General features: G+C 45.1%; 1 protein-coding gene across 11 annotated transcripts in view; it reads right to left on the bottom strand.

Moving 5' to 3' along the window:
• Positions 1 to 17,075, bottom strand: part of TBCK (TBC1 domain containing kinase) — a 2,754,978-nt gene that overhangs the window by 158,235 nt on the left and 2,579,668 nt on the right. For all 11 annotated transcript variants that reach the window (XM_069630931.1, XM_069630933.1, XM_069630936.1 and 8 more), the window contains one exon: positions 4,237 to 4,412. In XM_069630931.1, the coding sequence (XP_069487032.1) occupies positions 4,237 to 4,412 (176 nt within the window). The remainder of the gene's footprint in view (positions 1 to 4,236; positions 4,413 to 17,075) is intronic.

Here is a 17,075-nt window from a genome sequence, read left to right as displayed (position 1 = left end):
TTTGAATGATCAGATTTCAAGATGAAAACCAACCATGTATGTGACATCCAGGAGTCGCTTGGCAGAAGCAGCAAACAGAGCTGGGCCCTGAGTACCTTTTCCATAAAATCGCAGTAGACTTTGAAAGCTATCTAGTTCAGATTAGCCCGCCGTTTGAAAGGGTAATGTATGTACGGTTCAGGCTGGGGACACTCCCTTTGGTGCCACGTACTAAATTATGGCAACTAAATGAGAGTGAAGAATGCCTGTTCTGTGGGGCTACTTATGAGTCAGTTATCCATGCCCTCTCTGAACCATACCCACACATATGACCACACATGCCCAAAGACAAACACACACATTCAAATTACTGATGCATCTTGCCTTCCGCTACAATTGTTCCAGTCCCCGAAGAGGTGGGAACACGACAACGGGGTGCAGGGGCAAAGGGAGGGTAACTTAATCTGTGATAGCCATCTCAATCAGAGCAGAAGGACAGGAATGCCAGGGATGGTGGTGGGGAGGGAGGTAGGGGGGGAGACACTCAATGCTGAGGGATTCTTTTCACCAACCCTATCCTTGTTTGTGCCTTCATGCTAGGAATGGTTACAAAGCTGTGCTTATCCAGCCTGACCCTTGCATGTGACATGGAGAGACAGGACAAGGCAATGGAAGCCCCTTTAACTGATCACAGAATTGGGGGCACAAAGCAGGGAAATAACTGCTGTCGTCACAGATCATCTGGCAGCCCTTAGCCCCATGTCTTGTAATCTACTGCTTGGGATGCATTGAAAGGCACCCTCTACCCTGTGCACATGCACAGCCCAGAATATCATTGGGCTGTTGTTGTCATTCTTTTTAACACTCACTTCATGCAACTTAGTTGAATTAGGGAGCAAGTGAGTGGTAGACTAACACCTCAGTTGCAGTATGCTCGGACATGAAATGGAGGCCAGCATGGTTTTGTGGATGAAGAGGTCAGAGTGAAGGAGAGTTCTTCTGCCCCAAACAATGCTACAAGCAACAAAGGAGTAAGTAGGGCTGTGAGGTTCTTGTTATTTGGCAGGTTCTTTGTTGGTAGATGACATGAAATAGATATGTATTATTTGCTGGTGGCAGGCAGCATTAGGGCAGAGGACAGTGATATTCAGGGGGTCCACCGGTATGGGTGTCATGGTTCACAATACATTCCTGCTCATTCGGCATGCTGTTTCACTCATTGAGGCATGCAGGTTCACAGACACTGAGATTTGCAGAAACTGGAATGAGAGCTGGCTGCTGCTGTTAATAGCGATTGCTTGACTGCAATGAGATGGCTGAGAAGGTTCCTAAGCGACCATTGAGCTTGCAGGCTTCCTTCTTGTATGGTTGCTATTTGGAGGTAGAAAAGAAAGCCAGTCAGGAAGGGCCTACAATATCAACTTCGATGGTTACGTCACCTACATCGAAGTGATTCTATGGCATCGTGCTGTAAATCTACTGGTGTGGACCTATGATGATGCATCAAATGGCTGCTGTAATCTGGAGGTTTTTTCTGCCTAGTGCGTTTTTCTCGAAGAGCTCTCACTTTAAGGACATCTTCCTTTGGTCTGAGTTTTGTTATGAGGTTGCACAGTGACTACTGGGAAGGTCTGCCCATTTCTACGTGCCACATAGACTCGTAGAAGAGTACAGACCTCTGACACTGGCAAATGTGGCAGTAATATTCAGCAGCACATGAAGGCCAGTGCTGAGAAAAGCATCAGCATTCGTAGTTACACCTTTTCCTTTAAACTTATTGTAAGCGTGGATTCATGGAGATCATTCTCAGTTAAAAATTATCAGTTTAAAATAAACTGTTGTACACCAATTCAGTATAGCGGGACTAACTCTTGCACATACTCCCATTACCAAAAATAGCTGTTGGTGTGGATGGCACTGACACAATACAAATAACCTTATTTACAAAATAACTGGTATGGCTACCCAAACCAGAGCTGCAGGGGTGATCAAGATTGCTGGAACTGGGCTGGAAGATATGGCGCAAAGCGTGCCGAGCTGTGGGGAACCCGACTCCATGCTCCCCGCAGGTGCCACTTGTTGCACTATGCGGGTTGGACGAGCAACTGAGGAAGGGGATCCGCAAATACTGGGAGCCAGTAGGCCTAGCGACCTTAGGAGATATATGGCAAGAGGGTAAGGCACTGGACTTCCAAGGGATAGTGGAGGAAACTGGGGTACATACGGGGCAATATATCACACATACCAGAATAATCAAACGGGTAAAGGAAACGTGGTCCGAGGTAGTACTAGCAGAACAAACCGACACTGCCATAGAAACGACGTATGACATCTCGGAGGGAGGGCACGAAGTATCCCGGATCTATGAACTGGTGATGTATAGAGTGGGTAAGGAGTTGCTCCAATTGAGACGAGACTGGGAGGAGGAAGCGGGAGAACCTATGTGAGACGGACAGTGGGATAGAGCCCAGAGATGATATAAAAAGGTGTCTAGGAATGCGAGGCTGCAGCAGATTCAGTTATATGTCACCCACAGGGCATACATGACCCCCCCAAAGGATCGCCAGGTTCAGTAATACACAGTGCCTTAAGTGGCACTACAAATCGAGCCGGGGTTCATCGAGGGGGTGTGGCCTAACAGCGGGGGTCCTGCTGGCCCGTTAGGCCACGCCCCCTTGACGAGCCCCGCCTCAATGGGCTACTGGCACCCCTGCCAGGCAGCCTTTTGTAGAGATCAGCACCCTCTCCCAGTGAAGAGAGGGTGCTGATCTCTGCATTTATATTTTATAGGCTGTCTGGCAGGGGACAGCACGTCGCCTATTCAGCCTTAATGGTGGCGCTGCCCTTCGCCAGCTGGGGAGGGGCAGCGTCACCATTAAGGTTGAAAGGGTGAGGCCGCTGGAAGCAGAGGCCTTTTTCCTAAATACTGAAACTCCCGCGAATCCGCGGGAGCTTCAGTATTTAGAAAGCAAGGCCTCTGCTTCCAGCGGCCTCACGTTTCCTCTATAATGGTGGCGCCGGCCTACAGGGATCCCTTGATTAAAGGGATGCCTCGCAGGTGCGGCGCCACCATTATGGCTGAAAGGCATTTTTTTTTTAAGCCTGAAGCTCTCGCACACGAGCGAGAGCTTCAGGCTGTAGAAAACAAGCCTTTCGTGTAGTGGCTGGGGCTGCCAGGGGAGATTAGTGGGCCCAGGCAGGGCCCCACCTCAAAACGAAATTCCAGAGCCTGCCGGGGCCCAGCCCCTGCAGGCCCCGGCCCACTTAAAGCCCTGGTAATACAGATGCACAGAAATGACCCAAGTGCAGGGAGGTGGATGCTGGGATGATCCACATGTTTTGGGCGTGCCCGGAGGTGGGAAAATTCTGGGAGGAAGTTAGGCTACGGCTATCAGAAAAGGGAATTAGGCTAGAGGTGGAATCTGTTTGGGCATGCATGATGGGGGGGGGGGGGATTGCCCAGACCACGCAACCTAAAACATGTTAGTAAACTGAAGGACCTGGCATACATTCTGGCCAAAAGGAGAATAGCATGGGCTGGAAAGCAGCACACAGACCCAGACTAGAGATGGAACAATCTCCTGAAATGGGCAGAAGCCGAGACAGTAGCATGGTACGAGGCAGCCAACAGAGGGGGGGGGGGGTGGAGGATGAAGTAGGACCCCTAACAGCATGGAGACAAATGGTAGCTACACTGTCGGGATCCTCCCATGCCGAATCCAGTGAACATGACACATCCGAGGAAGATGAAGGGGACTAACCCCAATAAAATGGAAATCTAAGGGACTGAGGTGGAAGCTCGAGTTAAAGTGGAGGGAGGGGGGGCGAGACCGCAATAAATAACATGTAAATGTAAGCTAAGAAGCATGTAATTGGAAATGTCGGGTGTGTTGGTTATGTTTTGTTGTTGTAAAAAAACAATTAAAAAAATGTTAAAAATAAAAAACCTTATTTACAAAATATATGAATTTGAAAAGTAATCAATACATAAACGTGAGAGAGGGGCAGACGAAGAGATTAAGAAAATGTAGTGATGGCAGCAGAAGGAATATCAAACGGATAAGAGAAGGGATGGCTTGCTTCGGAAGGTTGCTGGCTATCTTCTGAGGAAAGGTTGAATGCATGTCTCTTGCTAAATTGGGAAAAAACACATTTCTTAATTGGTTTGGATACAATGCAATTCCTAAAAGAATGTAACTGTGATACAGAAAGATGAACATAAAATGTGTACGGTTGAGACACTCTTATAAAGGATACTCTTCACTGTTTCTAATGTCAACCACAAGCAGTTTCGGCTTGCTAGACTTGGTTTTCTTTGTGAGGGCCTTGACGTGACTTGGTCCACTTAACTCACACAAGTCAATCAGATCTTCGGCTGAGATTCGTGGAGACAGCTCAGACTTCAACTCACTCAGCTTGATGGGTTCTCGAGCCTGGAATGCAAAAGAAAAAGAACTTAGAAAGAAACATAAAAATGCAGAACACAACCAACCTACTATGATTTAATTGCTTTTAAAATTAAGTAGACTGGCCTTAATATAATTGATGCGAGCTTACGTGCATATGTATGAAAGTATTGATGTTTTTAGAGCAGTCTCTCTGAGTGCACTGTATGCCATGCTGCACTATTCTACGCATATAAACACTTGTTTTGAAAATATGTGAAAAACAAGTCTTGTAAAATCTTTTAGGAACGAACGCGCTTTAGTGCTAAAAGTATTGGAAATGTCACTAAAGCATTTGTGATGGTATGCTTGGAACTAAAGGCCTCAATGTGCTCCTTTACTGAGGTTAATATTGTTAGTGATCATTAATACATCAGGAAACACATGCATTCGTCTAATTGTGCTTATGTGTTCGATTTTATTTTTTTACCCAGATCATTGACCTTTAATTTATCAACCGTTAGACTTGAACATGTGATTGCATGTATTAGTCGTGTCTTGATGTGGCACACAACCTACTAAAATATCTTACCTGCAGAGAGCTCCATTTCAGAAAGAAAAAGAGCCAGCAAAGCATGTGGTCCCGATTTCCCTCCGAAAATAAGTCACCCAATTTACAGAATCCAATAATGTACAACATGTAGGGATATACACTCTTATTTTGTGCTTCTGAATATTTCCCTTCTCAATCCAGAACATGCAGTAGGTGAGTATGAGGTACATAGATTGGGATTTATGTTTTTAAATGTGTTCCTCAATGGAAACAAAACATAATTCAACAAAACGTAGAAGTTACTGTCAGCTGTAAATTGATTTTAATTGATGTTTAATCTAGCGTTCTTGGTAAGGATAACTACCTATCTGTTGACAACCCTTTAAGAGGCTGCAGCATCAGCTGGTGATCACTTAAGAACTCATTATTGTAGCTATTGAAGAGAAAGGCGAACGCTTTCATTAGAAACACTGTAAATATGCAAAACAACAGCAAGTGGAGTAATCAATTTGCACAGTGCTTTACAATATTTGATAGCAATTAGTAACCTTGGTCCAGGTGGTGAAGAAGGAAGATACCAGTGGGAAAGTGACACACTGAGGGTACATTATTGACATGTGTCTACCATGAGGGTGAGGTTGGTATTGGGGTAGGTATGATGCCAATCTAGGACACATGTGCCCCGCCGTTGATGGAAAGAGATTTTTCAAAGCAGTGTTGAAGGCCTGTATTTAAGTTTTGTTCAGAATATCAGGGGTAGGAAGTTCCAGTGTTGGGAAGCAAGAAGGGGGAAGGAGGGAAGGAGTGGAAGCATAGCCAGGATTGGGATCTGAAACATTAAGCAAGGCTTGAGACCAGTGTGGGAGATGAGTAGTAAAGGGAGAGTTAGCCAGGAAGGGATTGGATGGCAATAGATTTAAATGCAATGAGAAGGTTTTTGAAGGATAGCTCTTGCATGGAAAGCCATCAAATGTTGAGGTGGTGGATGGAGGAGGAGAGAACAGAGGAAGTTGTATAGAGTAAGAGTTGTAAAATGTAGCTCTTTGGTGAAGGGGATGGAGATAGAAGAGAAGAAGGGAAGGATTAAGAGGAGTCCAGAGCTATTGTCAAGAAGGGCGAAGTCAAGAATGGAAATCAAGGTTTTAGCAGAGAGGTAGTTGAGGCAGGGGGGAATTTACGTGTTTTAACTAGGTTGAACCTGGCACCCAGAACAGCAGAAGTAATGAATGTTCATGCTTTAGTTTGCTATTGACAAAGACTCTGAAGTTGCAAGCCTTGGGGAATTCTGTTAGGTGGGCTGAGTGAAATGATAATGGGGTCGGAAAAAGGTATGTGGCTTTGGGGGCTAGAAGGAAGATTACTTTGATTTAGAAAAAGGTGAACATTAGGCTGTTTACTGAGCATTGGACCTCTGATTGACTTTACATTCACCTCAAGTGGTGACTGTGGGGTGTAGCCCTTTGAACAGCTCCTGCTGCCAGAGCGCTTAAGGGGATTGCTGCGCAGCAGCGACGCAGGAGCCAAGCGTGAAGCACGTAAAGCGCATCGCCATTGTGCGCAGAGGCAGATTCAGGAGTAATGGAGAACCTCGGTTTGCAAGTGACCAACGTGGAGGTGCCACAGTGCTTTGGCCATACAGAGTACTGTTAAATCTGCCTCCACACACTCATACGATCAGCAGAATGACAGAATAAAAATGAACACGATCAATAGCACAGAAAGGCCATGGCTGGCTTCCAGCAGCTCTAATGGAAAAATAACTCATTATTTTTCGGAGTTACCTAAAGTTACAAAGAACATGTCATATAAATATCAATTATCTACCCCTATTGCTTGTCTAGCTGCTGTGGCGGTCAGATGGGAGGACGCGGACACTGAGGACCTTTCAATTGGTTATTCATTAAATAACAAATATAAGGCCTATCTCTACCAATTGCTATTTGGCGGTTTCCTGCTTATGTAAATAACTAAGGTGCTTGTCAGTCATCATAAAGTTTCAGTACACTGTCCAAAAACTAGTTCTAACTGACCCTACCACTAATCTAACTAACTTAAATAAGATCAGGAGAATGCCTCCCTTCTCCTGATTGTATTTTGGCAATGTCTCTTCTTCTCTTCACAATTTCTTTTCAGCAAGCTATTCTTAAATAGTCTCCTGTCCCTTTCTGTATCAGTTCTTGACACACTTTCACAGTGTCTTTGGGTCTTTCTTCCTCTTTAGGATAGTTCTCCAATACTCCCCTTTTCATCTCTTTATTCTTCTCGGATTCAGGTTGCTATGCCTTTTTGAGTTTGGTAACCTATATCTTCCTTGCTATGAAAGCGTTTTTTTGGGTCTTAGGAGTTGCGCTCTCCTTGGGTGGTTTACTCTGAGTATTTTTTCTCTTAGGTGGTTCACATGGCTTCTCTTCCCAGTTCATAGCATTCTCTCTCTCTCTGTTATTATCCTCTCTTTACTTCTTAACTTAAGGGGTGTTTGCCCCTCTTCCCAAGGTATTTGTACTCTGGTAGGTGTCTCTCTTTAAATGGTTCACATGGCTTATCTTTGTATTCATAGCATTATCTCTGATATTCTCCACTTTTCACTTCTGGACTCATGTGATGTGTGTCCCTCTTCCCAGGGTATTTGTGCCCTGATCACAGAAATCCCTTTCAGATTTATTGGGGGATTCTCTTTCTCACATTAACACAGATCAATTTTATTGACTTTAAATTCAATGTCTGGTCAATTCTACTGGGACAAGTTTCTCCAGCTTCATAACGATTCACTGACAGCCTCACCGGTTCTCCTGCTCTCCCTGTTACCTTTGATTCTGCAGGGGAACGTCACTGGGGCCAGTACTGGCTCAGGTTATCTTAGTTTTCTCTGCTTCTCCGTCTTCTCAACTCTGCCGCCGTCCTGCTCTCGGTCCTCTGCCTTGGATCAGGTATGACTGCGGGTAAGCAAATGTTTCACTGTTTCCTCAGCATTATGGTTTCGGCGTCGTTGGATGGGTGCTCTGCCCGCCACGAAAGGGTTGTGCACAGGTGTGACGCCGTAAGGGGCTTCTCATGCTTACGCTCTCTGCTCTCTCACAGGACTTCACCTCTAAGCATGTGATGATCCCTTTTCAGTCTACTTGTCACAGTTATATGGAGGTCTCTCATTAAAGAGACAGATCCTCTTTCTTGTTCGAAAATGTATATTTTAGTTTTGTCCTCTGCCAAGTCCCTGGCTTCTATAGTGTTCTTCATATTTGAAGGTCGCATATAAGCCACAAAGGGAAATGTCTTAGGGAGTTCCTCACCGGAACAGGAGTCCTGATCTAAGTAGGAGTCCCACTTCCCCAGACCCCATGGGAGTGTCTTGCAAAGCAGGCTACCCTCCCTAGCCTCAAAGAGGGAGCCTCCCGTTTGCGGAGATGGGACAAAATCCCTCGATTCGTCACGGTGCCAACTAACAGAATCCATTATAGAATCATTGGAAGACTACCCTTCACGGATGGAAATAGGATATAAACAAAGAGGGGATCCGATGACTATGCAAATCAATAACAAAAATCCTGCCGTACAGTACCTCATGCGGAAATTGATGTGCATAATGACATGTTTGCTCTTTTGGGGAAAAGCTTCCTGCGCTATCCATTCTGAATTTCACCATGGCGAACCCAGATTCCATAGTGAGCACGGAATTGGAACGGGCTGGTCCAGAAAATGAAACACAGGAACAGTCTGCAAATATAAATACAACCGAGGCTGGCAAATATACAGAGGAACATTTACCCATTAATAAAAGATTGGGTCTTTTCTCCATAAGTGCCGCTCTACTGAACCTCGTATATCTCCCCCCACCCCTGAAATTGCAAGCTCTTGACTACTTATTAACCACCTTAGTCAATCACTGCGAAAAGTCACCTCAAGAATTAAGGAAACATGCGCAATATTAAAAGCAATAATTAAACATCTAGGCATTAAAACTGTTTTAAGTAATGTAGCTTGTCACATTATGGAGGGAATCAGAATTGAAAAGGGCGATTTAATTGATGTAACCTTACGATCGATCTAATGACTTACATAAAACACAATTGACATCACTACCACCGAGGAATGACAAGAAACCGAGACTGCTGATGTTAGAAGTGGTTGAGAACACACAGTGTGAACTACTCAATTCTGAAAAATCAAAGAAATCTAAGAGGGCATGGAAAAGACCGACCAAGTCGAAGAAAAAGAAAATGAATCACAATTCACCTGAAGGTTAAAATAGAAGCTGTAACTCTGGGCTCACAAAGCTGGCTAGGAAAATAAAGCAAAACAATTTGATTCCTTCCGATTGGTGCTATGTTGAGCTTGAGACTTCTAAGGAAACCTTAACTAATCAGTCAAAATAAGAAGAACAAAAAGTATCCCAAGAGGGACTCCAAGTTAACCCTTTGGGAAGCATTCAAGGTCACGGCTAGGGGAATTTGTATAGCTAAATCAATAGAGGTCAGGAGGACCCTGCAAGAGAAGTTGCAGAAACTGGAAAGGGAGATAACCAACTTGGAACAGGAAATAGTGGTGGGACGGGGTAGAGGGACAGAACTAGCCGACGCTTTGCATCTCACTGGCAAGCATAGGACTCACCTTCCAAATTCGATGGGAGTCAGAGAGATATGCAGATTCACAGTGAGTGGGACAAGGCAGGGAGATTATTGGCCTGGCTGATCCGGCGGGAACAGCCTCGGCATACCATAACTCAAATTAGACGGGAAACTGGGGAGTTGACCAACCACCACTCAGGGCGGGGATCAATAAAACCTTTCAACACTTGTATCAATCCTTGTACACAAGTGAAGAGACGTACTCGGATGATGATGCACGGAAACCTTTAGACATGGCACAGTTACCGATCCATGGTGATCGATGTCCGGAAGAAGCTAGATGAACCAATTGAAGATAACAAAACACAGGGGGCACTGTGGACGATGGGGAAGTGGAAAGCTCTGAGAGTTGACAGACTCCCGGTGGAATTCTACTGCAGGTTGGAGGAGTTACTGGTCCCCCGACTTATGTAAGTCTATGATGAGGCCTTTGAGGCAGGGATTCTCCCAGACTCGATGCAAGAAGCGATAATAACAGTTCTATTAAAGGAGCATAAAGAACCCCTATCGCCTGATTTCATTGTTAAATGTCAATGCGAAAATTCCCGGTAAGGTGTTGGCTACCAGATTATCCGGAGTGGCCCCACAGCTGGTAGATCTGGACCAGTGTGGATTCATAGAGGGACAGAGCACAATAATGAATCTCCACCGGCTGCATCATGTAATGACCTAGGTTCGGAATTCTCGGGAGGACATGGCATTGGCCTCATTTGATGCCGTGAAGGCCTTTGATTCTGTAGAATGGGAATGGTTATTTTGAGTGTTGGGAGCCTATGGGTTTGGGGACAATATATGCTGGTGGCTCTGACTCCTGTATATCAGACCAATGGCAAGAGTAAAGACAAATGATTGGGTGAGGGACGCGGCAGGGATGCCTGATCTCCCCAATATTGTTTTCAATGGTACTGGAACCACTAGCAAAGTATCTTGGGGCAGAAATGGGGGATGCAGGCATTCTGGCAGGAGGGATAGGACATGTGATCTCTCTGTATGCCAACGACTGGCTGCTGAACGTGGGAAACCCGCTAGACAACCTACCAATTTTATTAGAAGTACTGAGCAACTTTCGGAAATTATCTGGCTTCCGCATTGGCAGAGAAAAACTTTGGTTGTTCCCACTATGGTATCTCCGCAGTCGGGACCTTGTGGCCCTCTCAAACTGGGGACTCAGATGGGAGGGCGAGTCGTTTCGGTACCTGGGCATTCAGATCTTTCACAGTATTGAAGAGACATTTGTATATAATATGGGTAGGGCACTCTCAGGGATAGGGGACTCAGTCCAATTCTGGAAGAAACTGTCATTGTCACTGATGGGTAGAGTAGCATTATGCAAAATGGTCATCCTCCCGAGACTCCTTTACTATTTTACCAACATCCCATATACCATAAAGAAGGTCTTCTTTAAGATGATAGATGAACAGGTTGGAGAGCTATTGTGTAATTCGGGGAGTCGAAACATCTCATTAGCAACGCTGCGACACCCGCGCCAAGAAGGGGGCCTTAATTTTCTGAATTATGACTGGTATTTTATGGCAGCACAACTGCAAAGTGCAGTGGTGTTGCTGTGGGGGACCGTCGGGGGGTGGAGGGGAAGGGCTCCACAATGGTATTCCGGGTAGTGTGGGAGATTTTGAAAAAACATTTAAGGAGTAGGCAGGTGCTGGGACTCTGTAGCACAAATCTCTGTGGTGCACAGACTCGGGACTTTGGTTGGCTATACAAAGAGTGGGGATCTGGAGGTTGATGGACAGGGGGAGTGATTCAGTGTGGGCTTTGTTTGAAGGAGGAAAGGTGATGCCGTTTGAGGAATGGAGACAACGATATGGGATCTCTAGAGGGCAGTTCCTAGCCTATGGGGCAATGGTTAATTAAGCGCCTAGCAAGAATATAGGCGCACATCCTGGAGAAATTTGCTAAAAACGCATTAATAAAGGTGCTGCTGACACAGGGGGATGGGAGGGCTAGGATCTCTCGAATGTATCAGGCACTACGGGAGCGGTTTCCTCTGGAGGGGCTGGCGGTTAAGGGTAAGTGGGAAAAAGATATGGGGGAACAGATCTCAGAAGCAGATTGGGGGGCAATGGGGAAGCAGATACGAAAGGTCTCAAGAAATGCCAGATTTCTATTGATACAGTTCTATGTCCTGCATAGGGTATATGTAACTCCCGTGAAATTACACGCAATGAATAACACTTTGAATGCAAATTGTCTGAGATGTGGGACTGGACCAGCAGGGATCTGGCACGTGATGTGGGGATGCTTGGTGATTACAGGCTTTTGGCAATCACTGGTGTCAAAGATCAATAAGCTACTGGGGTTCCAGTTTCGAATGCACCCCAAGAGTGTGTATATAAATGCTACTACCAAGTGGAAAACGTCAAAGTGGGGAAGCGATTAGCTCAATTTATGCAGATATTAGCCAAAAGGAGGGTGGCCATAGCATGGAAGAAACCCCAGGGCCCGTCTCTGATGCAATGGATGGATGGATGGAAGACATCCGTAGGTGGGGAATGGCAGAGCTAGATATTCTGCAGCGGACCCGGGTACCCGATGTTGGAAGATGGGGTAGTGGTAGACTGGAGCCAATTGTTAAATGAACTACACTCCACAGCGGACTTGAAGCCCCCCTGAGTGCTGGAGGTGATGTTCGCATGACACAAGGGGAAGAGAGGAGACATGGGGTTGGGCAAATGCGATGGAGGGGAAAGTAATGGAACCGGGATATGGAATATACACTGTCATGCTTTAGTTGGGCTCTTGTTTTTGAACCAATGGCCATGTTCTGTAACCAAAGAGAGAGAACTACTGTCAACTGGTTGGATATCCCATTATCTCACAGACTGTTTCCCTCTACTGAAAACAGACAAGATGTGAAACGTGCTTATACACGAGCAGCAGCTGGCACTGAGCAAAACATCTGTTCGGTAGCAGATTACAAGGATGTAAATGACTGAGTGGCCTCTAAAAATTCAAAGCCTCTTTTGCATACCCAATCAATGCACTCTGAATAGGAGAAGCCTTTTGAACTTACTACATATGATTTTTCCATTACGCTTAATAGGATTGAACCACATCAAAATTGTCGACTAAATAGAAGAGGGCTACTTTGCTACGGCCATTGTTTATTTTGCTACTGAATCGATTAGGTCTACAATTTTGCTCTTTTATCAGGTGCTCCTAAAATTAAGCTACGACTGTATCATATTGAATATTCCCTTGAGGAGAGTACCAATTACACCACGACACAAGCTGTATCCATCTTAAGAATGCCGAGTATTGTACTTGCATGAGTTGTGAATAAATATGTAATACAATGGAAAGGAACTTTTCTAGTGATCAAGGTGTTTCCGGAGATGCAACAAACTTTAGACCACGGTCAGAGTACTAGTCGGATTATGAGACTCTTATCTGCGATCTCATAGCCCCAATCCTTCCACAGCAGACTCACACGCATAGAGACCTCCATTTGACAATGCTTAACAATAAAGATAAATATACACATCATTACGACCGTAATAATCTTGAGCGGAAAAGATATTTGAGGAGGAAACTTGGGGAAGCCATGAGGTCAACCATTGATGCCTCTATTCTCGCAAAATGGTGTAAAAAAAAAAACGTTACGTTTGAATACTTACGCAAGTTCTCGGAATTGTTGAATGGCAATAGGGGGAACCACAAGTTGATTGATGGGCATCTAAAGAGCATTATAACTATTTATCAAAAACCTGTAAGGGGGAAACCAGGAACGAGTGTGGAGTGAGATTGTGTGAAGGAGCTAAATGGTCCCAACACCATAACACCAATAAAAGCATTCACTGCATCAAAAGTAGTAAAGTCTCTAGAGCTCCAACGGCACTTGTAACGCCTTGATGAAAATGAATCCAGAGGCCTGGGTGAAAATTCTATTTCTCTTATTCCAGACGATCAACCGGTGTGACCAATTACCAGAATCCTGGACCAAGCGCATCATTGCACAAATCTACAAGCGGGTCCTCATAATGTACCCTTGAGTTATCCGATACTTGCCATGTTGGATGCACCCGCAAAGATTTTTAAGAGAATGCTCCTTGCAGACCACACCGAGTGGGCAGCCCAGAATCAGATCTTACCGTTTAACCAAACTGGATTTCGAAAATATTTTTGAACACTGGACATCATCACCTTGATTGAAGATGCATGAGTTTCTATAAACAACCAATTTATGTGGCATTCGTGGACATCAGTGCAGCATTCAATACAGTTAACAGAAATAAACTATGGTTTAAATTAAACGAGTGAGGTTTACACAAAGGCTTACTGAATATAATCAGCTCACTATATGACAACATCTCTGTAAGGATTAGGTTAGCGTGGGTACCTTGACATCTGCTCTTCCTACGTTCAATGAGTTGAAACATGGTTGCTTACTGGCACCTTTATTATTCAACCTGTATATGGCAGACTAATCACTTCATCTGGTTTCCCCACTCTTGTCTCCACCTAGATTGGGTCCCACCAAAATCCCCTAGCTGGGTTACGCGGATGACCTGCTGCTAGGAAATCTTACCCCTAGGGGAGGGACTACAAGCCCATAGATAAATTGCATCAATTGATCCTTGCTCAAGTGTCCAAGAATATAATGGTGCAGAACAGTGCAATCTTGAGCATATAAATATGTGTGTTATGTCAATGTGTGGACAATAGGGAAATGTATATCCTAAGTGGAAACCCTATTGTTGGTTTAATACACTTTTGTATGTGCATAATTGTTTAATAAAATTGATATTTTGATACTGGGAACATATTTAGAGTGTAGGTCCATCTTTCAGGATAGCCTCCAGTGATGCTAGGTTCCCAGTCGAAGATGTTGGCGAGGTTGTACTGCAACACCGGTTTCAAAAGTGCACCGAGCCCCAAGGCCACGACAACCTTCTTGACCGCCTATTTGGTGGTCGTTGTGCGTATGGTTTTAGTTGCTGGATTTCCACATCTGGAAATGTGTCCAAACCACTGGCATCATGGAGGCCCTCTGACAGTTGCAATAATCCAGCCTGTCCAGCATTAAATCTGCTAATAGATCCAAGGCTGCAACCCCCATTGGCTCGAACCCAAATGGCCAAATGGTCAAAAATCGACCCCATAAAGTCGAAGACGACGGATTGAGTGTCCGGTATTGGCGCAGGAGGAGGTTTCTCCTTTGGGGTCTCGCTCGAGAACGTTTAACCTGCCTTTGTGCCCAACGGACCGGGTTCGGTTAGAGCCATATCGACCTATGGTGTTGTGGCCGTACCAGCCGAGGCCTTTCCAAATATGTTATTATTTGTTGTTGAAGTCCTCCCACTCCTCCATAGATGCACCCTTGGCTGGGTAGGACTTGCACCTTTCATCAGATGAAACAATCACTTCTGCATTTCTTTTTGTGCGACGATGAGGAGTGGTGAGATTCGGTATAGGAGTGGGAACGTTCTTTGGGCTTCTTGTGGTGACAACACTCTTGATGTTTCTTGGAAGTATGCCCTTCATTATCGTATCGTACAACCTTGGAAGCAATTAACCTGGGGATTTTAACAGCGCTCTGCTGAGCGCCATCTCAGCTGAGCATTCCTTCACCACTTTTGGTTTCATTGCCAGACAAGAACCACGTTGCTCTGTATAATGACACCAAACACAGATAGTGTGTGGGTCCAAGAGGGACATTTTAGAGTTGCAGTCCTGGCAGCATTTGAACCCGGATGGTTAGGCCCCAACATACTGACGTAGTATCGAATTCGCCCGTATCGAGTATGGTAGTGTTCCGAATAGTGTGGGTTCCAGTGTTTAAGGCTAAAAGAAGAATATTGTACAGAACCAAGTCTAAATTGGGGGAAGTGTATAAGGAAAACCTTTTCTTCATGAAGAGAGAGAATTGTAATGAACTTTATAGCCAGTATTTAAAGAGAACAGTTTTACGCAATATCGCCTAGCATTATATTTCTTGTTGAACCTGGATGTGCCTTTTACAGCCTGGACACCATCACTTTTTATACGCAGAGCCATGCAGGTGCGACAGAGGAAATTGTTGAACAGGATGACATTTAGGTTGTCTATTTTATCTGGGGGGGTTATTTGTTTTTTATTATTTTTTTTATTTTTGTTATGCGATGATGGCTGTTGAAGATTTATTACTATTTCTATACCTCAGGAGGGGTTACATACAGATCTATACGTATGTTTTTAACCTGTGGTGATGTGGCGGCTTTTATGGATATGTATATCCGAATAAAGTTGTTTTGTTGCAATGAACTGAGATTTGACCTACAGAACCCGCAAAGAGATTGTGAACTGTGTTTTGTGACATTGATGAACTTGTGAATCCAATGGACAAGAGGTTCAAGTGATTGGGCCAGGCAGAAGCCACAGACATCGCTATTGCTCCGGCCTCCTCCTTTTTGTGAGGTTTTCCTAAATGGTAGGGACAGTTAGCTGAACAGGATTTGGACTCCGTACTATTTATTTTCGGACCTCTCTCTGACCCTATTTCCATTTCTTGCACTTTCTCCGGTTTTTGTACTGTTTCCCCTCTCCTTCTCGGCCTCTGCTTTACCTGTGTGATTGTACGACCCCTCCCTCTTTCCATTTCTTGCGCTTTCTCCTATTTTCCGGCTTTTTGCCCTCCTCTGCCGTACCTGTGTGGTTATGTAATCCCTCTGCCTCTTTCCATTTCTTGCACTTTCTCCTGTTTTCCTACTGTTTCCCCTCTCCTCCTCGGCCTCATCCGTACCTGTGTGATTATGTGCCCCCTCCCTGCTCCTCTTTCCATTTCTTGCTCTTTCTCCTGTTTTTCTGCTTTATCCCCTCTCCTTTTCAGCCTATACCCTACCTGTGTGATTATGCGACCCCTCCACTCCCCTCTTTCGATTTCTTACACTTTCTCCTGTTTTGCAGCTTTTTCCCCCCTCTCCTTCTCACAGGGACGTAATTTCACTAAAATGCCAGGGGTAGTGGAAGTGACATAATATGGCCCTTGACATCTGATGACAATGTCATTTGACCCCACCCCGAAAGTGACATCATGGGAAGTAATAGAACACAACCTTTCAACCATTTAAGTCTAGCAATTATTGTATAGAATTCCAGAAAGACACATTCTTATTCCTATCCTTTATTATTTAGGGTCACTGCTCAAAGTGTTACACTTGTGGAACCCCTCTCCCCTGCGCCTCTTTCCATTTCTTGAGATTTCTCCTGTTTTCCTGCTTTTTCCCCTCTCCTTCGCGGCCTCTGTCGTACCTGTGTGATTGTGTGACCCATGTCTTGCGCTTCCTCCTGTTTTCCTGCTTTTTCCCTTATCCTACTCGCACTCTGCCGTACCTGTGTGATTATGCGACCCCTCCCTGCCCCTCTCTCCGCCACCCCGACCCGCATCCCAGTAATTGGCTGGCCTTGACGAGGAAGATGCCTCTTAACAGTGTCCTCCAGGGAAGCCTTGGCTGGGCAGCAAGTCAACTATGGGCCAGAGGCAAAAGGGCAGCTCCTCCACCAAGCAGCACCACTCTGTGTTTGCCCATGTTCGCCTGG

Source organism: Ambystoma mexicanum, chromosome 6q, assembly GCF_040938575.1.
Source record: "Ambystoma mexicanum isolate Mex_15411 chromosome 6q, UKY_AmexF1_1, whole genome shotgun sequence".
Classification (NCBI taxonomy): Eukaryota; Metazoa; Chordata; class Amphibia; order Caudata; family Ambystomatidae; genus Ambystoma; species Ambystoma mexicanum.
This window is presented reverse-complemented; position numbering and strand designations above follow the sequence as displayed.